General features: G+C 42.3%; 1 protein-coding gene across 1 annotated transcript in view; it reads right to left on the reverse strand.

Annotated features, from left to right (window-relative positions):
• The window catches only part of LOC118225819 (CD276 antigen-like), a 74580-nt gene that overhangs the window by 20446 nt on the left and 28523 nt on the right, over nt 1-25611 (reverse strand). Inside the window, exon 4 of the mRNA XM_035414795.1 lies at nt 2960-2995. Within this exon, the coding sequence (XP_035270686.1) occupies nt 2960-2995 (36 nt within the window). The remainder of the gene's footprint in view (nt 1-2959; nt 2996-25611) is intronic.

The raw sequence follows: 25611 nt of genomic DNA on the forward strand, positions 1-25611 counted from the left end.
AGCAATACTAGGTGTTATGGCATGTTTTGGTTAAAAGGATTCCCATTTAATTGAATTGTAACCATGCACTGCATTCAGCAGCGCACTCTTTCATCACATGCACTGATAATTTGTCAGCATCCCTTTAAAGGTGCAGTGTGTAGAATTTAGTGGCATCTAGCAAAACAGACTTGGCAGAAATGGAATATAATATTCATAAGTATGTTTTAATTAGTGTATAATCCCATGAAAATAAGAACGTTGTGTTTTCATTACCTTAGAATGAGCCCTTTATATCTATATAGGGAGCGGGTCCTCTTCCACGGAGGCTGCCATGTTGCACCGCCATGTTTCTACAGTAGCCCTGAATGGACAAACGGCTCTAGAGGGGGTGCTTTTGCCTGGGTACCTTCCAAAATAGCTGTGCGTAATACCACACGTGTTGTTTACGGCGTTGTCGCCCTTTTTAATACAGTCTGGCTTGATTGACAATCCATTTATTCAGTAGGTGAGAGTATAAGCTTTCTAACGATGTATAACATGTCTAATTTTGCTTTTGGAATAGCGTTTCATTGGTCAGCGTAATCAAAGGTTTGTTATCATCGCATTCACTTACGCATTCACTCTGTGGTAGCAGTAAAATGCGCTACACCTAACGAAATGTTGTTAAGGATTTTTCGTAATTTCTCAGAAAATACTATTATTATTGAGGACTTCTGGGCATAGCTAAGCCATATTGTTTTGTGGTGTAAGACAGAAGCGGATAGAAATTTATCATTGATTTACTCTGTCTCTGTCTATTGAAACAGATAAGATTTCATCATTGCTATGTAAGTATTAGGCCTACTGCTCAAAATATTTTGGTCATATACATTGTTTTTGAAATTGAGTGTCTTTAAATAGGTTAGTGGTATTTTATAATGAAGATATTTCACACTGTAATGTAAGCGTTAGTTGGTTGTGTAATAGTTTTTGTGACGCATCATGTCTTTCTATGATTTATCATGCAAAGCAGCTAACGTTAAAGCAATAAAACGCTACCACAATGCGGAACAATTAACAATCACAATCGCTATCTTACATGTAAGTTATGGCCTATAGTTTTACAGACTAAATAACTAAATACAATTTATAAATCTATCAAGGAACCTCATCACTTGACACTTGGCTACTTGATGCTGTCGTAGACGATGATATCATTTTTGGAACTTACAGGCCACCGTAGCTTGTCCTACGTATTTGGAAAGGGAGGGGTGAGGGGGGGTATTCAGTTGGTTGCAATCTGCAACCTCACTGCTAGATGCCACTAAATTCTACACACTGCACCTTTAAATAGGAATTCAGTAAAATTACAACCCTCTGCATGCACAGTGCATTCTCCCATCATGTGTCTGAGCCAAATGACTACATGCTTTCAGGTAAGCTTTGATTATATTACTGGAGTGAATATATTTTATATTTTTTATATTTCAGTTAACCGGCAGATAGTGGCCTAATGCAAAGTACACAGTTTATACCTTGTTAATACCTTCTGCTAGCTGTTACCATGTGATGTAGCTTGATTGAGCATACTAATTGAGGAGTTTTAATTAATCTATTTCCATTCATTCTTTATTGTAAAACATTTTATAAATGAGTTGTTCACTTTAAACCCTAAGGCCTATTCTGAATTGTTCTTTTCGTTCTGGAAAAAGAGGTCGTAACAAATATTTTTCGTTGACGAAATTAATGCCGTCTGATAAGTAGGATATTTTTATGGCTGTGAAGCGGCATGGAGACGTCTTATAAATATTGGTAATTTTGGACAAGCAGCTAGCTTCTCTTCAAAACTTTCCGTCTTTGGTCACGTTGTGTGCTGCCAACGTCACTTGGCACTCCTCAGGTATACTACTCGTCACTAGAACCGCGGGTTCAACTGACCCCTTGCGCAGTAAAATGGGATGTATTTTGTTAATGTTTATTCCACATGTCTGTCATTCCTTGACTTTTTCTAAAAACTTGCGCTTCAACTCTCTATGTAAATAGAATTCTAAAACAACACTCGGAAGACTGTTTTTAGGGGGGGGGGTTTAGGTGTTAAGAAAAATGGTTTTTTTTTGGAGGGGGGGCATAGAGAATGTTTGCAATTATGTCTGCTTATGATATGGTAAAAGGTTTGTTTCTATCTGCATATGACATGGTAAATGCAGCCTGAGCAAATAGGGCTATATTTCCATTTTATTCCCGTTATTTCCCGTTAATTCCCATAAATTCCCGTTAATTCCCATGGAAAGTTTCCATCCTTGAATATTCCCGGAATTTTGCAACCCTATAGGAGACACGATTCTGACTAAAAATTTGGTTATGGACCAAAGATGGATTCCAGGAGTAATAGAAAAACCGACAGGACCTGTTTCCTACAGGATAATTCTGGGGGGACAGAAGGGTGGTCCGCAGACATGTGGATCAAATACTCCAAAGAAAAGCAACAGTGGTTCCAGAAGAGGTTGCCGAGGACGCAGTGAGTTCTACTTCTCCAGTTAGCACCCAGGGACTAACACCAATGGCTGACACGGCACAGGAGGACACTTTTCCCGGCACTGAGGACATAGCCTCAGGGGCAAGGGCAACCAATGAGACAGGGCAGGGAGAGACTACACCTCTGGCAAAAAAAGAGACACCAAACAGTGCACCGGTGGTTCGCTCCTCCACAAGAGTGACAAAGTTACCCAGTTGTTTTTCAGATGTAACTGAGTGGACAATGTGAGCGCAGTTTTTTTTTAGGAGTTTGGGAAATAGGTTTGGGTTAAAAGAAATGTAATGCTTGTATATATATATATTTGTGTGTGTGTGTGTGTGTGTGTGTTATTTACATTCTTCCAAAGCATTTCAGATTTTTGTTTTTGGTTAGTTGGAATCTTAAGGGGGGAGGGATGTTGTGAATGGAAACAATGTTATTTGGAGGTTCATCAGTAGATGGTGCCTAGTCTTCAATACTTACCTGGTATTGGTATTTGGGGTTCTGTGGTATCGTCTCCTGTAAGAAAGAGAGAAGAAGAAGGCACGTTATGGTGATGTCATGCTTTGCGGTTGCTCAGCAAAATATTGCAGACTAAAATGGACTGCATTTATATAGCACTCTTATCCAAAGCACTTTACAATTGATGCCTCTCATTCGCCAGAGCAGTTAGGGATTAGATGTCCTGCTCAAGGACACTTTGACACGCCCAGGGTGGGGTTTGAACCGGCAACCCTCCGACTGCCAGACAATCGGTCTCTCCTGAGCTATGTCGCCCCGTCTCTGTCATCGGTGAGTCGATTCCAAGTTACTACAACTGCTTCACGCCTTCATTATCAATACAGTCAAGTATGAGAAAATCCCATTAATCAGCGTATTATTGGTCCAGGCAATGGAAAGATCATTTAGGCTGACATAATATACAAGATGGATATACAGAACAAACCAAACCCCTCTGACAGAAACAGTACATTAACAGTTAACCTCCAGTACAACCCAATATTACCGTAATTTCCGGACTATAAAACGCACCTGAATATAAGCCGCACCAGCTAAATTTAGGGAAAAAAACAAATGTGTACATATACAAGCCGCACTAGACTATAAGCCGCAGGTGTTTAAATGTTTAATTACCATATGTAAGGGTTCGTGCACAGAGGGGATTGTCAGGAAAGAGATGGCTGTTTGGGGAAGCTTCCATCTTATTAACATTTCCTACAAACAAGTTGCATATTTGCATAACTTATTCAAGTGTTACCATTTAGTGCAATAGTACGGAACATGTACCGTGCTGTGTAAACTGTACTGTATCACATAGCGTTTCAGACACACAAACTTTCACAGCATTCGAAACGTATTTACTGTGCAAAAATAATAAACGGTGCGCTCCCAGCGCACGTACCATAAACAAAGCTTACAGCGCTTGACGAGGCAATATCAATGGCTAAATTAAATGTGTTTTTTAAAAGTGCTAAATTAAAAGTGCCTGTAACACGGCAGTAGGCCTAAAGGTGCAGTAACACGGCTGCTTAAAATATAACCAGCCTCCCAGAAAAGTCCAGTCCATTAATCCATTAATCCATTAATCCAGTAACACGGCTGTAACAAGAAAAGTCAGTCATTCATCCTCATCTTCGTCTTCTTCCTGCGTACTAAAACCACCAAAGTCCTCTTCTTCAGTGTCGGAAACGAACAGCCTCAGGGTGGCTTCGTCAGCCACTCTCCCAGTCTCTCCTTCGTCGCTCTCAAAACCAAAGAACTCCTTTTCGTCAGTGTCGGAATCGAATATCCTCTTAAGGGCCTCAGCCGTGGCGGCGTCCTCCTCTTCATCACGCAGCAGTCCAGCCTTTCGAAACCCGTTGGTGATCGTGGATATTTTGACACTTCTCCACGCTGTCAGGATCCACTGGCAGACTTGAGCAAAAGTTGCTTTTCGCATGCGACCAGTTTTGGTGAATGATTTCTCGCCGCTAGTCATCCACGCCTCCCACTGAACGCGTAGTGCCACTTTGAACGCACGATTCACACTGATGTCGAGTGGCTGCAGATGCTTCGTTGTGCCCCCAGGAATCACAGCTGGAATTGAGTTTGTGCCCTTGATGGCTGCTTTCACAGAATCTGTTATATGGGCCCTCATGCTGTCCAAAACGAGCAATGCTTTTTTTTGGCGAAAGAATCCTCCAGGTCGCTTCCCGTAGCACTCATTCAGCCACTCCTTCATTACGCTTTCCATCATCCACCCTTTCTTGTTGACTTTAACGGAGATGCCGTTCGGGATCTTTTCTTTTGGCATAGTCATCCGCTTAAAAATCACCATTGGCGGAAGCTTTTTTCCGGATGCTGTGCAGCCCAGAACACAAGTGAAATTCGTTCTCTCATGGCCAGTGGTTCTCAACATGATGGTCGATTCACCTGTCTTGTTAACAGTCCTAGTGAGAGGCAGGTCAAACGTCAAAGGCACTTCATCCATATTTATGATCTCGTCCGGTCCGATGGAATATTCGTCTATCTTTCTTTGTGTGAATTCGCGGAAGTTTGTTATTTTTTCCTCGTAGTCGGGAGGGAGTTGCTGACACACAGTCGTCTGCGCCCTGATGGACAGTCCTTTTCGTTTCATAAATCTGAAACACCAGGATGGTCCACCTCTAAAATCTTCAATCTTCATTTCGGTGGCGACTGTTTTGGCTTTCAGTCGGATCTGCACGGTGGAAACACCGCGGCCGTCTGCTCTCTGTGTGTTCAGCCAATCTTCAAGAAAGTCTTCAAGTTCGGGCCATCTGCTTTTGTTACCTCTGAAAGCTTTTTTCGTCTTTTTGCATTGAGCCAGTTCTTCACGCTGGCGTCTCCAACGTCTCACCATTGATTCATTGATGCCAAGGGTACGTGCAGCAGCTCTATTTCCTTCTTTGACAGCCAGATCGACTGCCTTTAACTTAAAAGCTGCATCATATGCAATTCTTCGTTTCTTTTCCATAATGAGGGTTTGTGCATGAAAACTTCCTTTGCGCAAACTGTCTTGCTCTCGTAATGTCTGTCTTGCTCTCGTTCTGTCTCTCGTACTGCATTTGGTTCCACTTTTGCTTTCGTGGTTCGCGCGAACTGCCTGTCTCACTCTTTTCCGGTCTCCAGCATTTCCTGCCATAGATTAGCCGCACCGTTGTACAAGCCGCAGGGTTCAAAGCATGGGAAAAAAGTAGCGGCTTATAGTCCGGAAATTACGGTAATCAATTCAACAAGTCATGAGGTCACTTAAGTGCAACACACAAAAATCACAGGTGTGAAACATTCTACAGTGTAACTGCATGTAACTGCATGTAGTCAAGTCAAGTAGTCCTTCAGCCAGCTAGGCTGGCGAGTATCTCGCATGGGCCTGGGTGTGCAAGTGAGATCACGTGGCTTAGTTTCCTCATTTGTGCGCGTGTGTGTAGCTATGGTGTCGGGGAATGCAGTAATGTGGGAGGCGTTCCGGGTTTTACCGTTACTCAGTATGTATGTGCCTTCACCAACCTTCTCACTTATTGTTAGAGGGTCACTGAACTTCCTGTGTCTTTTAGGGACATATAACAGGTTTCTCACTTGCACTTTGTCCCTTTTTTGGAAACAAGGAGAACGAGCACCTTGTTTGACATCCGTATACACCTTAATTTTGTGCTGGCATTGGCTGACCCTGCGGCGAACGTCCATGTTCGTCAGCAAGGATGTAGGAGCAGGTGGCAACAGAGTCAGCTTTGTGCGCATCGGTTGTCCATGGAGCAGCTCAAAGGGCGAAGTACCAGTTGTGGCGTGGGGTGTATCACGATAGACTTGCAAAAAGTCAGTTACGGCTGGTTTCCATAGCTGGTGTTGCTGAATGGCTAACTGTATGGTTTGTTTGAGCACCCTGTTTCTTTCTATGGCCCCATTGGCCGCGGGATAGTAGAGACAGGAGCGATTATGGCAGATTTGTATTTCCTCCAGGAAGGCAGCAAAGGTTGCAGAGGTGAACTGGACATCATTATCTGTTACAATGCTCAGCGGGTTGCCATGCTGACTGAACACAGATGACAGGAACGCAATCACGGTGTCAGTAGAAATGTTCTGAGTAAAGGCAACCTCAGGCCATTTGCTATAGTAGTCAGTCAGGGTGATTGCATACCTGCAGTCTGTATCAAATGGCCCAACGATATCCATGGCAACCTTCTGCTATGGCCCATCCGGAAGAGGCACTGGTTGTAGTGGAACTGGGTGTGGCTTAACGGTTTTGTCATTCGACTGGCACCAATGGCAGGAGCGGATGGCGCTGAGCACCTGAGCATCCATCTTTGGCCACCAGCAGAGGTCACGGAGTCATTGCTTGTCCGCACCACCCCCTGATGAGACTTGTGTGCAATGGAAATCAGGACAGGGCGGAGGGCAATGGGTACAATCAGCCGAGAGCCACGAAGAATGAAATTGTCTTAAACAGACAGTTCCAGGCTGAGCTTATAGTATGGCAGCAGTTCAGGATCGAGGCCTTGAGGTGAAGGAGGCCAGCCACGTGTGATCTGAGCGCAGAGTCTTGTAAGCTCAGGGCTGAAGTTCAAGAGTCAAGATCAGCAGCAGACAACATCTTGCGAGCAGTAGAGAGGAGAGCAATGAACTCTGCGTCGCTGTCGTCAGCCTGCGCAGAAGCAGCGGTACCATCAGCCGATGGAGCAGCAGGTAAGAGTACGCGGGACATGCAGTCGGCTGGAGCATTTTCAGAGCTTGGACGGTAGATGATCATAATTGAAGGACATGAGATGAGCAAACCATCTTGACACACGTAGACCAGCACACCCGATGCCCTTTGTGGTCAGCAGGGTTGTCAGCGCCTGGTGATCTGTCTGTAGGGTGAAGCGGCGGCCCGACAGGTAAGTACGCCACCTTTCAACAGCCCAAACACAAGCTAGGGCTTCTTTTTCCACTGTAGCGTATTTACTAGAGCCCGACCGATGCCAGATTTTTGGGTCCGATGCCGATCCCGATTTTGGAGAGTCCTAGCCCACCGATTACCGATGTTTTGACCAATATTTTGTCAAAAAGTGCAACATTTTCAAATCAATTTGAAACACCTATATTTTATTAAAGTTTCTATATTTAAGAACATTTAACTTATAAGCAAACAAATAAAAATAAACACACAAAGAACTTTTTAGATAAAAAAAAATGTAAAAGATGATATTAAATTAAATATATATATTAACACCATCTTTAAGTGTGTGAAATCAAAATAACTCCACATCTTGCTTTTACTCCTTTCTTTTCCAGTCATCTATAAAAAATTAATTTAAAAAAATCAGTTTTCCAGTTTCAAACATGCATTTTTATGAATATTATTATTATTGGTGTTGTTGTTATTAATTTGTTATCATTATTTGTTATCAATTTGTTATCATAGTATCTATTCTCAGTAAATTCATTATATTTTCTTATTTTATTCCTACTACATGATCTCAAAGAGTAAGACTTTATCTAGCGAGCTTCCCTGTCCATAAGAATTTGGTGGTGAAAAAAACTACAATGCGCTCTGACGCATGACTAGATGACACACTCGCTCGCAATAACACATTAGCTATTGACACAGCCTCATTACTTCTTATTATATATTCATTTATAAGTTAAATGAATTATATTTTCTTATTTTATTTCTACTACATGATCTCAAAGAGTAAGACATTATCTAGTGGAGCTAATGAGTGAATCAAGTGTAACGTTAGATAAAATTAAATTGACTGGATGAAATACGTGAAAAAAACTACAATGCGCTTTCGTGCAGGTTACCCGCGCTAACTGTTGGTTGATTCACTTCTCCAACAGCAATCCTTCTCTCATGTTATCACGGCAAAGCTAGATAACATGGCTTAAAATGATCCACGTTATAAGTGTTTTATCTGCGTTTTTACTGTCTGGTTAGCTTGCTACAATGACGCGTGACTAGATGACACACTCGCTTGCAAGTTGTCTGTTGACACAGCATCATATAGTAGCTAATATCATTATCTCAGATAAAAAAAACAAATGTGTGATGCATTCAATCACCATTTTATTTTGGCTGGTTATTTATTTGAGAATACAGCGATGTCCTCTGGAAATGTAGATCCTACGCTGCTTATGTGCTCACTGCCACTTCATAAAGGCTTGCTAGCCAGCTAGCTTGCCCAAATATGTTAGCTAGCTCGCTCGATAATGAGGATTGATAAACATAGTGGTCGTATAAACGCATCCAATTAAAAACTTTCACTAAATATACATACCTTTATTGCGGCAATCGAATATGTGCAGACAAGTCTTGCAGTGGAGAATATTGGATGAGGCACGAGTGACAAACGTCTTATTACAGAAGTAACGCGTCAGCTGCTGCAGTTCACACTTGTATTAGAGCTTCCTCTACTGGATAATTCTAGTAAATAGCAATCTCATAAAAAAAATGAGATTAAAAAAAATACAAAATACAAGACGGTGTATGTCTTGTATGTGTGAGTAACTTGGCATTTTTGTACGTTGAAAACGTGTTTTTTATGAGATATCATTTCTTTTTGCAAAGCGTTTTATTACGAGAGTGAGAAATGCGAAGTGACCCTGTAAGAAACGGTTGTGGATTATGGCTATCCTTGTGTGAATTTGTACAGTCTGATGAGCGTGTACGTTTAGCAGTTTCGGTTTGCTATATATGTAAAACAGTGGCTGTGACAATTTGTGCGGTGGCGTAATTTGACGGGCATCCAACGAGCCTTGATTGACAAAAGAATCAGCAAGCCCGTAGAATTAGAGCTGCCTAGGTCGCAACTTGTGTACCCTTCTGTCCTGCTCCGTTGTCTGTTATTTCGTGAAGATGCACTTTTAGTGTTTGTAAGGTTTATAAGGCATTTTGATAGGCTTATCTGTAGGTAGGAATCCTCTTTACTGTTTTGTTAAGCTGGAACCGGAAAAATTGATAGTGGAGAATAGGAGCAGACGCATATGTCCCAGCAAGCTTTGCATATGGGAAAATAACAACAGTGTGAGATAAATTAGGCGAAATGATGAAATTTCGTAGTTGAAACCATATGTTTTTAGCAGAATGGGCATGTAGGTGAAGGTTGACATGATCACAGACTATAGTGCGAAATAAATGAAGTGACCATGAGCGAGCTTAGTTTCCTTATCAAACGGTATATATAACAGTCTGTATTAAACATTAATTGATGAAGTGGAGGGTTAAATAACGTGTGCAATCTATTCCACTAATGTGTTTTTCTCATGTTCAGTGCTAGTAGTTATATTTATGAGTGAATCATGATATTAAATGTTATGTTTTAATGCGGAGTTGCAGAACGTACATACGTAGTAATTGTCTGTATGTGGCTAGATAGAGAACAGGGCGAGGTAACATGAATGTAGAAACGTGGCGTTTGCTGAAGAAGGTTTTGTAAGGTAGCCAAGTGAAGAAATATAGTTAGTAGAAACGGCACAGTGGTGAACTGGTGTAACTTGTTAATAAAAGGAATACATTTGCCGTCATGAAATGCATATGGGTGGCCGTGAGTGAGTTTTGGTAAAGCAAATATAAGCGTAAGAAAACGTTAGTGTAAAAGAGGAAATTATCTGCCTGAGGGCGAGGCGGGATTCAAGCCTTAAACCGGAGGTTTACCAGTCTGTGACTTCGTTAGTGCAGCACCATGCCATAGCTATGCAATTCGTGAAATATCATTAGGAAACCTGCCGGTGGTTTTAAAGAAGAACACAGGCCAGTAAGCACAGAAGAGCTCCCGTTGAATCCATATGGCTTAGCAATATTGTAGCCGGTTAATAACTGAACGTACAGACGGTACGTCATAATGCATATGGCTTAGCAATATTGTAGCCGGTTAATAACTGAACGGTGAACAGCGGTTAGATATGGTGCAAAAGCAATAATTGATAAGTAGTAGACAATTATTAGTGAGGGTCGAAGCAGGTTAAAGGAGTAACATGGTGGTTGAACGTGACACTTCCCAGTTGTCTTTAGGCAACAACAAAACAAATGTGCATATTTTTCTAAGCCTAAATTTCCCACTATAAAAGTTCACCCGAACCGTCTGGGCGTGGTAATGAGAACTGTCAGTTAGCTACGATTGACAGACCGTGCCCCGTTACCATAGCTAGCCCCATGATAAGCGGTATTTTTGGGAGACTTTTCACAAACTAGCTAGCTTAGTAGTATATCAAGTATCAATAGATAGCTAAGATAAGGATGTTGACTTATATCCAATTCAAATTTTTGCTATCTAACTAGCCAAGTTAAGATAAAAGCACAACTATGACGTCCTCATAAAAGCAAACTAGCTAGCTAACGTTATCGATAGCATTGCCTTATGAAAGCAAACGACCTAGTTAGCTAACGTTAGCTAGCTAGCTAAATGAATATAAGCAGAAATAATCTAATAGTCCTTAAAAGGCACTCTAATTTAAGTGAACCTAACGTTAGTGAAATATTTGCATTGTCTTGCCCGTAAACCAGCGGCGCGAACTACGGGTCTCGAGTTATCCATGGGTTTACGGGGCGTGGAAAGGGGAGTGGTTACTGTGTTCGTGAGGCACCAAGTTGAGAACTTTCTCAACCGGTTGAAAATAGGACGATACATTTAAAACGCATATTTCTCCAAAAATACAGAACGGACATATTTAATACTTTACCCATTGTGTTTCTTCAATGTCTCTTGTGCAAATAGCACATAAAACAGAGAAAGTGTGAAAATCACCATGGTACTCCTTTAAAAAAAGGTGTTCCTAGCTGGGTTTGAACCTATGACCCCATGTTCCCAAGACTGTAACCTTGCCCACTAGGCCACAGGCGGACTAGCTGTTTAAACTGGAAATGTTTCAGAGTAAAAAGGTATGGGTATTTTGCGTGTGTATGCGTGTTTTTGATTGGGTCGTGTAGGTGAAGATTTGGCTGGTGTCAGTGAAATGTCCAATGGGGAGACATGTTGTTAGTGGGATAGGCGGCAGGAAAAATAAGAATGAGAAGAAGAAGAAGAAAGAGAAGAAGAAGAAGAAGGAGAAAACGCAAAATCCCCTTAGTTTGGGGCTTTATTGTGTGGACATGTGAAGTTGTTTATGAAATCTGTCTGTTGAAATGGGGTCAGAATGTACAGAATTTAATGTTTTTAAGGGCTGAGTGTCTGTGGCTGTTGTGGTTATTTCTGTGGGGAACCCTGAAAAGTGCCAAACTCTCAGTGCTGTATAGGTATGGGGCATGCCCCCGCCAAGGCGTAACTTGGTGGGATGGCATACCTGCCATCCCAATTACAACATTCAATCAGAGAAGTACAGATAAATAATCAATGTTTTTTTGTTTATTATACTTATTTAAAAATTGGGACACATCGGCTGCATAACTGCCGATCCCGATGTCGTCAAAAAAGTCAAATAATGGCCGATATATCGGCCAAACCGATATATCGGTCGGGCTGTAGTATTTACCCTCAGCAACACAGAGGGTTCGAGATGCGAAGGCCACAGTCCTTTCAACCTTGTCTGGGCCCACTTGTGACAATACGCCACCTAAACCATAGTCCAACATATCCGTGGACACTACGGTGTGCAGTGTGGGGTCAAACAATGGCTATCCACCAGCATTTTCTTCACTGCTTCAAAGCTAGCCTGTGCCTCATCTGTCCACTGGAAGGCACTGTCAGGTGATCTCAGACATGCGTGCATAGGTTCTACCACAGTAGCGTGGTTTGGCAGGAACTTGGAGTACCATGAAAGCAGTCCGAGGAAGGAGCGCAGAGTAGAAGCATCAGTTGGTGCCAGAGTATTGGCAATGGCTTGTATGCATGCTGTGTCAGGAAGGAGGCCATCAGCTGAGACAATATGCCCTAGGAAAGGCAGGCTGGGCTGGCAGAAACAGCACTTCTCTTCATTAAGCTGCAGGTCGGCAGATTTCAGACGGTGTAAGACAGCTTCAAGGGCATTGTCGTGAGCAGGCATGTCACGGCCATGGATTATGATATTATCCAAGTAGTTCTCTACCCCTGGCAGGTCAGCAAGTACGATGCTCATCATCTTCTGGAATGCAGCTGGTGCTGAAGCCAGTCCGTACGGTACACCGCAGAAATGGAACAGTCCGTCATGGGTGATGAATGCTGTTAGGCCACGGCTGTTTTCATGCAGAGGCACTTGATAGTAGGCGCTGGTCAGGTCAATTGTACAGAAGACAGTGGCACCTTTGAGGCTAGACAGTAGTTCATCCATATGGGGCAATGGAAAGCCACCCACAATGACTGCTTTAATGGGCTCATGCAGGTCAACGCACATACAAATTTTGCCTGACTTTTTTTGTGACAACAATCGATGACACCCATGCTGAAGCATCAATGCGTTCAATTATACCAGCTGCGAGCAGACGACTCAGTTCCTCTGAAACTGCGTTTCTGACAGAGAGCGGCAGACGACTGAGTTTTTGGCGCACTGGTGTGATGGCATCATCGATTTTCACACAATGGACAATGTTCTTTGCACAGCTGGAAGCAGAGGTAGGTGTAGCAGCACACTCTAGCACTGGTGCAGGAGGAGAAGGGGTAGTGTCAGGAGGCAGAACCCTGTTGTGTACTGTATGCACTTGTAGTATTGTCATTAGGTCCCTCCCCAACAGTGGAGTCCTCTTGTCCACAATGAAGAAGGTACCGAGAGCGGTGCGGCCATGTAGGGACACATTTGCGGACAAGCATCCAAGGACAGGGATGTGTGTTTTAAAGTAAGTCACAAGCCTGACCTGGGGCTGCATCAGGGGAATTTGGCTCAAATAGTGAAAGTAGATGCTATGAGGCAGGATGGAAACAGAAGACCCTGTGTCAACAACCAAGTCCACCGTGCAGGGCTGTGAGTCTAGAGCAGAGATCTCCACAGTACATGTGATTTTATTGGTTGCACATGCAGCATGTTCTGTGGATAGTACTGTGACTTCGAGCAGTTCAACCTCACGTACTTCTCACGTGTGGGACTGTGGAGTGACACACTTCGGAAAAGTGACCAATCTTTTTACATTGTCTGCATGTTGCTGTTGCTGCCTGGCAGTTTGTTGCATTGGCTAAGTGCGCCTCTGATGTTTTTTTCTTCCCATGGTGAACAGGAGCAGTGGTACTGGCAGCATTTGCCTGTTTCCCTCTCCCTTTTAGTTTGTATGTATGCTGCACAGCCTGTACTGGAGCTACATGTGTCTGTAATTGATCTGCAGCAGATTCAATTTGAGTAGTCAAAGTCAAAGCTCTCTCAAGAGTAAGTTCAGGGTCTAACAACAGTCTTTCACATATACGTGGGTTGCACACATTTTCTATGAGCTGGTCACGTATCATTTCGTCCGTACGTTTGCCAAAATCACAAGTTGCAACAAGTTCACGAAGGGCTGCTACGTACTGTAGAATTGTCTCATGTGGTGCTTGGAATCGTTTACGGAAAGCATGACATTCTGCTACTACATTAGCCTTTGGAGTAATGTATGTCTTCAGTGCATTCAAAGCAGTATCATAAGTAGAACCTGTGTTGGGAAATGAATAGAAGACCCTTTGTCCCTCCGTTCCGAGGCATAATTCCCGAAGATTCGCAGCCATGTTTTAAACGGCACAGTAGGCTCACCGAGACACGGGAGAAAAAACTTGTAAAAGGCACGTTTGTAGCCGTCATCTCTGCGAAAGAAGGCGATCAGGGATCTCGTCGCCAATTTTGTTATGTTCGTAGGTCAGGAATGACGGTGTTAAAACCGAGTACTAGAAAAATTTTATTCAGCAGGGCATCTTCCCAACACGGTAACATTAATACATTAATTAAGACACCTATACATTTCTAGGTGCTACGCTGGTATAATCAATCAAACTACTCCTGAAATGCAGGCCTAACTACTTAATCATTATTCTTCTTCAGAATTATTCATCCCTGCTACACAGGTATAAACAATCAAATTCCTTAAAGGGGAACTACAATATTTGCAGAATGGGTGATCTTTAACACAATGAAAGGCAATATGAGCCATTACAATTAAACTGCAATACAATGAGTTCAAAGAAAATATTTTTAAACCATTACATTACATTACATAAACCACCCAAATGGAACTCTTGATGACATCATGCTTACAGCCATACTTTTCCAAGCTTCCAAACTTTCAGTTGCAATAATCACCATGGACTGCAGCTTACTTTGCTACAGGATTTCTCAAGACCTTTACTTTGGAGATCTTGACAAACTGGAGCATGCTTGCTACAGCTGGCTCCCTTCCAAACACTTCCCTCTCCATACCAGTACCTTTAATAGTGATTTTGGTCTGGACCAGGTGCTGGGTATGAAGGCTGAGAACAGACAGTTGTAGGTTCCACAAAGTTCTGGGCGTTCTGGGTTCTGAACCAAAAGTGACCCGTCTTTTGAAACACCCTGAACTTAGTGCTCCCATGATGGCTAGATATCTGGCTTGGTCCTTCCAATGTCCTGCTGGAGGATGAGTGAGTTGTTGCCAGAACCTTTAAAGGTCCAGGACAGAGTGAAGTCCTGGAGGCTGAACTTTTGGACAGCACAAGGGATGGGTAGGGTCTGACCTGCTTCCCCAAGGATTTTCCCTGAAATAACAGCCAGCCTGAAATCAGGATATGCATCTGGTCCAAACTGGCCACACCCGCAACACAATACCAGTGTATTTCAAGGTTAGTCTTCTTCAGATTCAGATTTTTGCCCTTGTTCTGAATCTGTTTTAGCAAGCAGAAAAAGAGAGAAACACAATTTCCTAGGACTGAGTTTGAGATGCCCTGATATTATTCAAAGCAATTCTGCTAACAATCAATTGCTTGTTGAACCAATCTTTCTTCTCTGGGGCTGCTGGGTGACTCATCCTGTTCTTGGGTATGTATGGGCCGCACAGATTGGCAATAAATCTAGACTGTGCCAGTGGTGGCTGTGGCCAGCAGCCCAGCAGATGTACAATTAGCTCTAGTGTCACTCAGGAATGGGAGGATTTCACTTGGACAGGAAGACATCATCTCATTGCTAGTTGGTTGGGTGTTTACCTGATGAGCTGCATATGAAGTGTCTTTCTCTGACTCATGTCAGAACCTGATTTGCTGATTCTGGTTGATAAGAAGCAGCGGAATGCTTGTCTATGCTTTTCCAAATCAAAAGAGAGATAAAAATGAAAAAATTAAATCGGGCTTTCCAAATTGGGGAGAAAAAGGGTAAAAAGCATTACAAAAAAGAAAATACTTTCTTTTGTGCTGCAGAACATGAATACTACAGTTCACAAGCTATTGATAGCATATGATAGCTGCACCCAATTTTGATATGTAAACATCAATCTCTCATGCCACAATGAGCTTCTATGTCCAGATTATGACTGGTGATCATTTATTGAACACAGTGAAATAATAATGAAAAAACAGCTTATAAAACCAGTGCATCAGTGGAGCTTCATCATCGTAAAATCTGTATCTTTTTATGTGACTCAGTATGTTGTGTGGTCTGGAAGCACTCAGCGGCGACTTGGTGGGCCGCAAAACTTTCCTTTAAACTAATCATTGATCTCAAACTGTTTTAATTAATTTTCAGTGATTAACAAGTGATTAACAAGCAAATGATCTGACTAATCAATTGGAAAGTGACACAGCTTCTACGCATTGTGCTAGGGAGATTAAATGAAAAATGCGATTTAGATTAAGCAGTGGTGGAAACTTCCCCTGATTTTCCTTGAGTATCAATACAATTAATCCACAAAATAGGCTACTCAATACTGTGGTGGATCTCCCACCAGTTTGGATGGAGTGACGTCATTCACTCAATTAGACAATTGCGTACACCTGTTCCAGGGACTCGGAATGGACTCTGGTACGAACTCTATAAGGTGGAGAGACAGAGCCAGGAGCAAGGAGAAAAAAACAGCGGAATGTGCGGTGGCAATTCTTGGGAATGCTATTTGGTCTCTCGAGGGCAACAGGCATTCCGGAGACAAAGATAAACTAGTGGGGGGAGTTAGAATAGAATTGTGCTTTAACTTTAGTGCTGCCGCGCTCTTCACCCGTCACTTACGGCTCACGCTCGGCTTGGCGTGGCCGTTCGGAGCTCCGGGTGAATTACTTGACCAGCCCTGTGATCCAGGCGCCTATGTGCAAAGCCAAATTGGCATGAGATTGCACGACGTCTGCGAATCGCGCTGTGATCCTGCCCAGTCCCGAGCCGAGGGGAGTGTGCACCCTCCTCAGCCCCACGGGAGATTCTTGTTGCCTGGGAAGCCAGGGAAGTGTTTTAACGTTACCCACTAACTGTATGTGTTGTATTTGTATTGTGTACGCTGCGCGTCTATGGTATATTTATTTAGGGGAGCGCCTAGCCAGTTTTGCCGGTATCTTGGGTAGAACGTGTTGATCGCCTACGGAATCCTAATTACACCGTGTGTACCTGGTGTGACCATGTAATCTGATTGATTGTGTGCAGTGATTTTGACTTGGCTACCTTAACTGAGTTGTATGTAGTGGTTTTCATTCCTGCTGTGTATTGCACGTTTTTCAATATTGTCGGACAACAAGGATTAATTAAGAATATGTTTATCTTCTGAATCCAGCGGTTCCAACAATCAATGTCCTTGTTAATATGTTCAGCACTCTGAACCAAGTGATATTGCATGCTAGAACCCCTCACTTAACCTACATGTAAAATATATTTTATTAGATTTAATTTAATAATTATGTTTAAAATAAGAATTATCAATGAAATCACCAAATTCTTTGATAGGTCAGTCTACAGAAAACTGGTGGAATCAACCAACAAGTCAAAACAAGCTGTATATCAGGTTTTCAGATTAAATAACTGAATTCAACAAGAAGCAGTCAATTATATTAATGAATTGAAAACATACATTCTTTATTGAATGCAGGCACACTACTTCTAAATTACACAACAGAAGACATACTGTCACGGGTTGTCGAGGGAATGGACCCAAATGCAGAGTAAAGAAAACCCCAAGAACTCCAAAACGGAAATACAGACTTTAATTACACAAAAAACTAAAAAAAAAAACAGAAAACAGAGAATGCAACAAGAAGTTAAACGGGCAGGACAGAAACAGGTGGACAAAAACAGGCACGGGAAAACGCGGGCAAACGCTCAGGCAAGACACATGGAAACACAAGCGAAAACACAAGGAACCAGCACCCGAGTCAGGGAAGAAGAAGACTTAAATAGACAAGACACTGACGAGACACAGCAGGGTACAATGCAAAATCAGGCCACAGAGAGGGAAGGATAAACGAGACAACCAAAAAACTATAATTGAACAATTGAAACCAATAATACAATTAGACAGGGGGAGCAGGACACAAAACAGAAGTGCCACCATCTGGCGGCCAAACAAGGGAAACACAGACCGGAACACAGAACCATGACACATACAGCAAAACATTAAACAACTAACCTAGAAATACCAGAAAATAGAGAGAGAGAGAGATGGATAAGAGAGAGAGACAGAGAAACGGATCAGCCAGACCTTGCCAAAGTATCACCCACTTCCAGTATAAGCGCCACAAGGAAACCAGCTAAAAGCACACAACTAAGGAACCACCACCAAAATAAAAAGAGGAAAACGTCTTCAAGGCTCCGACACCAACGCAACACAAATTTTTCCTGTGGCAATCTTAAATACCTTACCCAGCATGACTTGAGGATGTTTGCCCTGATTGGGTGATGCCGGGTTAAGGTTTAGGAGAGTAGGGAAGGGGGGTCAGACTAATTTATGGCAAGGACTAGCCTACCTAAAGACTGCATTCAAACTAAAAGTAATTGGAAATGTTAGGCATGCGGGGTCTCCAACCCCCGATATGGTGTCCTGTGTCATATGGTTTGTCTCTTCTGAGGAGGTGAGACCCATAAGCCGCGTTTCGACCGCAGGAACTAGGGTCTAAATTTAGTTCCGGGGGCTTTATTTTACCCCCAAAAAAGTTCCTGCTCGGGAGGTAGTACTTTCCAAAAGTACCAGAACCTTTGGGGTGGGGCGCAAGCGCTGAAAATTTCTGATTGGTCGACTACTTGCAGTGTTTTATTTCAACCGCCATGTTTAAAAATCAGCCGCAAACCGATTTATTTTCATAATAACTTCAAATCAAACTTGTATGTTATGCAGCGCAGTAGGCTAGTTTTGGTTATAGCCTGCCAACGTCCTGGAATTATAATGTGTGCTCTTCTGTTCTTTTCTTGCTTTAGTATTCGTTTTATAAAATGCTAAGCATTCGTGTTGGGACAGCATATTACGTACCAAAACATTAAAACGGATTAATTCGGTTGCTGAATATTTTCTTCCGGATTTTCTTTGTTAGCCCGTTGTAATTGACTCAAAACGTTTGATACAGTTATGTGAGGTATGCGGTAGTTCTGCGTAATTCACATTGGTGATACAGTAAAAGCAAATTGGAAATCACCTTCCGCACTTTTTGTCAGGGTAAAATAACAGGTTAATTCTAGTAATCGTCCCTTTAGCTTTTTCAGACTGCCGTAATTTCACTCTGCCATTCTTCAGTTCCACAAAAAGACCAGGAAGACTATGAACTAATTTATGGTGCATGGTTCGCATCTGGAGGGCACACTTCGCTGCTCGGCTAGCAGTAACTTCGAAGGAAAGCAAACGGTGGCTGTACCACTGCTAATTTAAATTTTCACGCAAGTCCGAGTTTTCGTTCTATTCTTGTCATTTTGCGATTAGCCTATATGGAATTGACGATGAGAAAGTAATCAAACAGCAAATTGTTTACAAACGTGTGCATGTTTTCTGCTGTTGTTGCCAGTTATATTGGAAATGTGAATGCATTCTGTCACCTCGGATGTCAAGACATGAAAGTGAATGTTCGCATAAAAACATAATGAATGTGTTTGAGAGGATATATAAAACAGTTACAATCTGATTATTGGCCTGTTATATCCTATTTGTTGCATAACAACGGTCCAAGTTCAACTACCAATGACAGTTTTGCTTGACAACGGTAAAATACGCCCAAACGACTGCAGAAGAATATTTCAATTCCAGGTGATTAAATCGATAAAAATCAATAAATACAAAAGTGGGGGGTTACAGAAGAAGTGGGCTAATTTGCCTAATCTTCGCGGGACTTTAGACCGTGGTGGAAACGCAGACAACAATGGGCTGAAGGAACCTTTTAGTTCCTTGAAAAGTAGTTCCTGGGACTTTTGGTGGAAACGCGGCTATAGATTGTCAGCCTAGATTAGGGTATCAGTGGAATGTAAAATTGCCCCAATCACATTTGGTTTGATGCTTGTGATAGGGAGGCCAGGCCACATTCTTATTTACTGTTTCCCTCTCTAAGGCCAAAATCTAAACACTACATATCCTACAATATTGTGAATTCTATATTTCCGTCCGCATATACACATCTACTCTAGGCCTATAAATGCAGTACCCATGCGTATCTTTTTATGCTATGAATTATAATCAATAAACAGACTTATTTTTCTATACTGTTGTTCGTGGTGTACTACTTTCTCTGGGCTCTGACTTGTTAATGAAATCCAGTTGTTGATTATTTTATCTTGGTAGATCTAGGTTTATTACACTGGTGGTAGCGGTGGGATTTTTTCCCCTTACTATAAACCTAGATTGATTTAAAAATAAAATGTCAGAGACAGAGAATGCACCCCGAACAGAAGATCCGTCCGTCGGCACTGCATGCTGCACTCAACGCAATGTAGATGGTCAACCTGGACCTAGCGGAATAGCAAGTAATCCTCTCCCACGTCCCGTATTCATGCCGGAGACTTTTACTTGTGTAGGCAGAGAATGGTCTGATTGGTTAGAGCAGTTTGAAATGGCGGCTGAAGTTAATAACTGGAATGATGATCTCAAATAAATTCTCCGGCCGCGCACGCAATTTATTTGGTGGTTTACCCCTAGAGGCTAGGACTAACACTATTAAAAGACTCAATGACTAAGTGCTTAGAACCATGTGAAAGCGCTGATTGGCAACGTGTTAGCTTTTCCACCCGTCGGAGGTTGCCCAATGAAACAGCGCATGAATTTGGTAATAGCTTAAGACGTTTGATCACCAAAGCATACCCAACTGTAGGTAATGACACAAGATTTACTTGCACGCAATCATTTTATTGCACATGTAGGGACGGGAGAAACCCGAATTCAACTGCGGAGTGCAAAACCGGCCACTTTAGAGAGCGCAATTAATTTGGCATCCGAGCTAAAACTGATCAGGGGTCAATACAGCCCCGATAAATGGAGACTTTGCTTGGTGTGGTAGAAGGGTTAAGACAGGTTAAATCAAGTTAAATCCTTACAAGTCGCGGTAAAAACCCTCCAAAATCCAACTGCAAATGTGTTGCTTCCCAGTAATTATAACCTGCCAGAACCTAGTGGGCCCAGGCAAGATAGACCTAATAATAACCAGGGAAATCAAGGGGATGGTTGTTGGGAGTGTGGGTCTCACTGGCATTTAAAGAAGGATCGTCCACATCTCCACACAGCGGGAAACTCCAGGGGTGGGCACGGTAGGCCAGATGTCCACCCCCTTTCTTAATGATCCTGCATCGGCCTCCCCTTTCAATAATCATAGCCCAGGAGTTTACATGCTAGCTAAAGTAGGTGGGGTAGAAACTCGTATTTTGCTGGATACAGGCGCTCAGGTTTCAGTTGTCCCAAAACAATTCTGGTTGAGTGCCACAAATGGGAGCTCGGACTTCATTGATTACCATGGCATGGTTTCTGTGGCTGATGGGGGTGAGATGGAAGTTATGGGACGCTGGCAAACTGTGTGTCAATTTGAATCCTTATGTCTTGTTACTGAGTTTCTTGTGGCAAACATCACCCCTCAGGATGTTCTACTGCGCTGTGATTTTCTTTTGAAGTTTGGGGCAGTAATAGACTTGGGAGAACGATGTTGCCGCTTAATGGGGAAGAAGCTCCCTCTGCAGCTTGATGCTGATGAAGTGGCCCCCTGTAAATGTGTTACAGTACGCAGGGACACAAAGGTGCCCCCCAATAGCGAAACCATTATTTTGGGTACGGTTGAAGGCATCTCTCTTAGGCATATTGTAGGGATGTTGGAGCCGTCCCCCTCCTTGTCACAGCATTGTGATGTGCTGGTGGCTCGTGTTGTCGGTCACATAGAGTGTGGTGTCATGCCAGTACGCATAATTAATGTCACAGAGGACACCCACACCCTGAGGCAGGGCATGAAAATTGGCACAGTGTTCACTGATATTGAAGTTAGTCAGGGGGCTGAAGATCAAGAGCAGCTCAGTGAGGCTGAGCCACCTCTACCCTGGTCTACAGAAGACCTGTTCCTGCGATTTAAGCTGGGGGAGAAGGGTTTCAATAACAGCGAAATGTGTTCTATACGTGATCTTTTGCAACGACATACATCAGTCTTCAGCTCTGGAGACACCGATCTGGGCCGGACTCACCTGACCTGTCATCAAATCAACACTGCTTCTGCTAGGCCCATTAAAATGGCCCCTCGCCGTGTTCCCATACATTTACAACAAGAGGTGGGCAATCATGTGAAACAAATGCTGGATAATGGCATAATACAACCTTCGTGTAGCCCGTGGGCAGCCCCTGTGGTGCCGGTCCGCAAAAGGGATGGCAGTTTGCAGTTTTGTGTTGATTACAGAAAATTAAATGATGTAACAGAAAAAGATGCATATCCCATCCCTAGAATCTATGATGCCCTGGACAGTTTGTCGCATGCTTGCTGGTTTTCCACCCTCAATCTGGCCAGTGGCTACTGGCAGGTTGAGGTTGATCCTAAAGATAAACCTGAGACTGCTTTCATCACACGCCAAGGCCTTTTTGAATTTAATGTTCTAAGTTTTGGTCTCTGTAACTCTCCATCTACATTCCAGAGGTTGATGGATTTGGTGTTGGCCGATTTGCAGTGGACCGCCTGCCTAGTTTACCTGGATGATATAATCACCTTTGGCAAAACGTTTGAGGAACACCCGGCTAGATCAGGTCCTTTCGAAATTACATTCTGCTAATCTTAAGGTTAAACCCTCCAAATGTGATCTTTTCTCCACTAAGGTAGGCTATTTGGGCCATGTGATTTCAACTCAAGGAGTGATGGCAGACCCCGCAAAAGTGGAGGTCATAAGAGGCTGGCCAGCCCCCAAGAGGCTGGCCTCCTACTATAGACGCTTTGTGAAGTGGTTTGCTGAAATAGCACGTCCATTACACCAGCTTACAGAGAAGGGCAAGAAGTTTAGTTGGGGGGAAGAATGCCAGCAAGCCTTTTTACAGCTTAAGTCATGTCTAATATCTGCCCCAGTTTTGGCGTATCCTGATCCTCAGAAACTCTTCATTCTAGATACAGACGCTAGTGATACAGGTATCGGGGCTGTGCTGTCCCAGGGTCACGGTGGCGTGTAGCAGGTAGTGGCATATGCCTTGGCACTCACCAAGCAAGAACGCAAATATGCTACCACCAAGAAGGAATTGCTGAGTATGGTTACCTTTACAAAATATTTTAAGCATTATCTTCTGGGTAAAGAATTTGTGTTGCAGACTGACCACAACTCCTTGAGATGGCTGAATAATTTTCAAGGGCTTGAGGGGCAACTTACTCGTTGGGTGGAGCAAGCTTTCAGTACCAAATTGTTCATAGGCCGGGTAAGCCGCATGCCAACGCCAATGCAATTTCCAGACTGCCAGCATACAGTTGAAGTCGGAAGTTTACATACACTTAGGATGAAGTCATTAAAACTTATTTCTAACCACTCCACAGATTTCATGTTGGCAAACTATAGTGTTGGCAGGTCAGTTAGGACATCTACTTTGTGCATGACACAAGTAATTTTTCCAACAATTGTTTACAGACAAATTATTTCACTTTTAATTCACTATATCACAATTCCAATGGGTCAGAAGTTTACATGCACTAAGTTGACTGTGCCATATATATATGGCATGCAGTTTCTGTCAAAAAGTTTGATGGATTGAAACCCTGCCCCTTGTCCCGCCCCCTGTGGTTTATAATTTTTTATAATCATGGTTAAATTTTTTTAAAATTAATTAATTTTTTTAATAGTCATCGTTTAATATCGTTTTATTTAGGGTTTTGGTTTTTAGTGTAGCACATGCGTGATTTGGCTTATTTTATTTTAATGGAAATGTTCATTTTTAAAAGTAAAATAATCCATGAGGGAAAGTGGTGATTATCTTTGTGCTTTTTAAACGTGTTTGAAAAGGGTAGTTTTGTGTAAAAATGCTTTAGCAACTTAAAACATTTTATTGTTTTGAAACACCAACCGCCACCAAATACACAACAAATTAATGCGTTAATAGGGTTACATGTGTTAAAATGTTTAAAACAAGTAGAAATTATGTTAGAAAAGTTTGGTAGAAGTAGATTAGTTTATTTGTTAGACGAGGAGACAGCGTTGTGTGTATGAGCGTTAGTTTTGTGTCAAATAGAATTTAAGAAAAGCGAAAGCGTGTTAAAATTGTAAAACAATGAAAATAGCAAATAGTTACATCTTAGAAGTTTTAAAGAGTTAAAAGGTTTTAAGAAAGCTAAAGTAGAATAAGTACACATGTTAGTCACTTCTCCTGCGACAAGGTTATGATTGCCTACAGACGTCAGACTATTTGTTAAACAAAGCTACTCTATGTTTATGTATCAATCCCTATTTAAATAAATAATTCTTATCTCCATAAGTCATCGAAATAATAGGTCAAACCATTAACAAAGCAACGTTGTGGGACAACGGCCTCTTTGAATTGCTCAAAATTAACTGCATAAAGCCAGAAAATTGTTGGTGTGGGGTGTCGGGGCGCAGAGTTACTCATTAATCCCATCCACAGGGGATAAATTAGGCCAGCCAATCCCATCAAGACAACATTATAACTTAATTCCACTGAAAACCCATGATCTATGGACAGGAACCCCCCGAAGAACTGGGCAGCCTATCAGGTATGTAACTTGCTAGGCCTATAGTTTAATTTTGCATCTATAACTACGTGTATAAGAAAATTATTAAGGCTTAATGTCTTGACTTATTTTTCAGATTTAGAAGAGTTCCTGCTCACGACAGATGCACCCGATTCGATGCTTCACGTGTTTGACCCGTCAAACTTTCAGCTTGCGTACAGCCAAAAAGGGTCTATTCGGCAGAGTATGTTTGTCAATTCTCTCGCTCTCTCTCTTTGTGGGTGTGTGTGTGTGTGTATACTTTTAAAATGTTTATTTATTTATCCGCTTTTAGCTGACAATCAGACAGAATCTTGCGCATTTGGAACGGCCGACGCAATTGGTAGAAGCATAAGTGGATGCCGAAATATAACTTTCTACAGAGTATGAAACTTTAAAATTTATGTTCACTTTTTAACATTTATTTTTCTGTCATCTGAGTTGTGTTATTTATTTATTTATAAAAGCCCCTGAAAGTCAACCAGAAGGGGGTCACTGAGGCACCGTGAAGAGAAAACACAGTGAGATTTTATTTGTGATTTTGCAATTTGTGACCCTGCAGAAACAAATGTGTTCAAACCATAATTAATTATGAATTTATTTCTTTCTTTCTTTATGTGGCAGAGGATAGCATTTCAGACAGCGACATGGATTTGACGTGGAATTGGATCGAGAAGCACTGCTTCAACCATCGTAGGCTACACGGAGCCCCAGATCCGCAACACCATCAGAGGGAGCAATGCCCCCGATAAACGTAAACGTCTAAGAAACCAAAAAATCAGAACTGTGTATGAAAATTTTGTCGCTGTTGAACCGTGAGTTGGACGCTTCCAGACAAAGTCTGAATATTTTAGAAAAAATATTAAATGGCACCGAAACACCCGCGAGATACACGCTCTGAATCTCAGAGTAATAAAAGACCCAATGATGAAAACCGGATGTTGATGCTAATCATGATACTAACCATGACACTAACAGTTTAAACTTGCAACAGCAGCAAGCAGCGGTTAACCCTAACCTGCTACACATTATTAATGATCTTAATCGAGGCACAATTAACACACATGCAGAGGCTGAACCTGTAGAGCATGGGGGTGATGATGTGTTTGGGGGGCTGCTAAGCGTTTTGGACACTGTAAACCGTGCGATAGGTAGTTACGTAGAACCAGAGATAAGACCTAACATTGTCGACAATAACGTGCATGCGGCTACAGATAG

Source organism: Anguilla anguilla, chromosome 4 (genome assembly GCF_013347855.1).
Source record: "Anguilla anguilla isolate fAngAng1 chromosome 4, fAngAng1.pri, whole genome shotgun sequence".
NCBI classification, from domain to species: domain Eukaryota; kingdom Metazoa; phylum Chordata; class Actinopteri; order Anguilliformes; family Anguillidae; genus Anguilla; species Anguilla anguilla.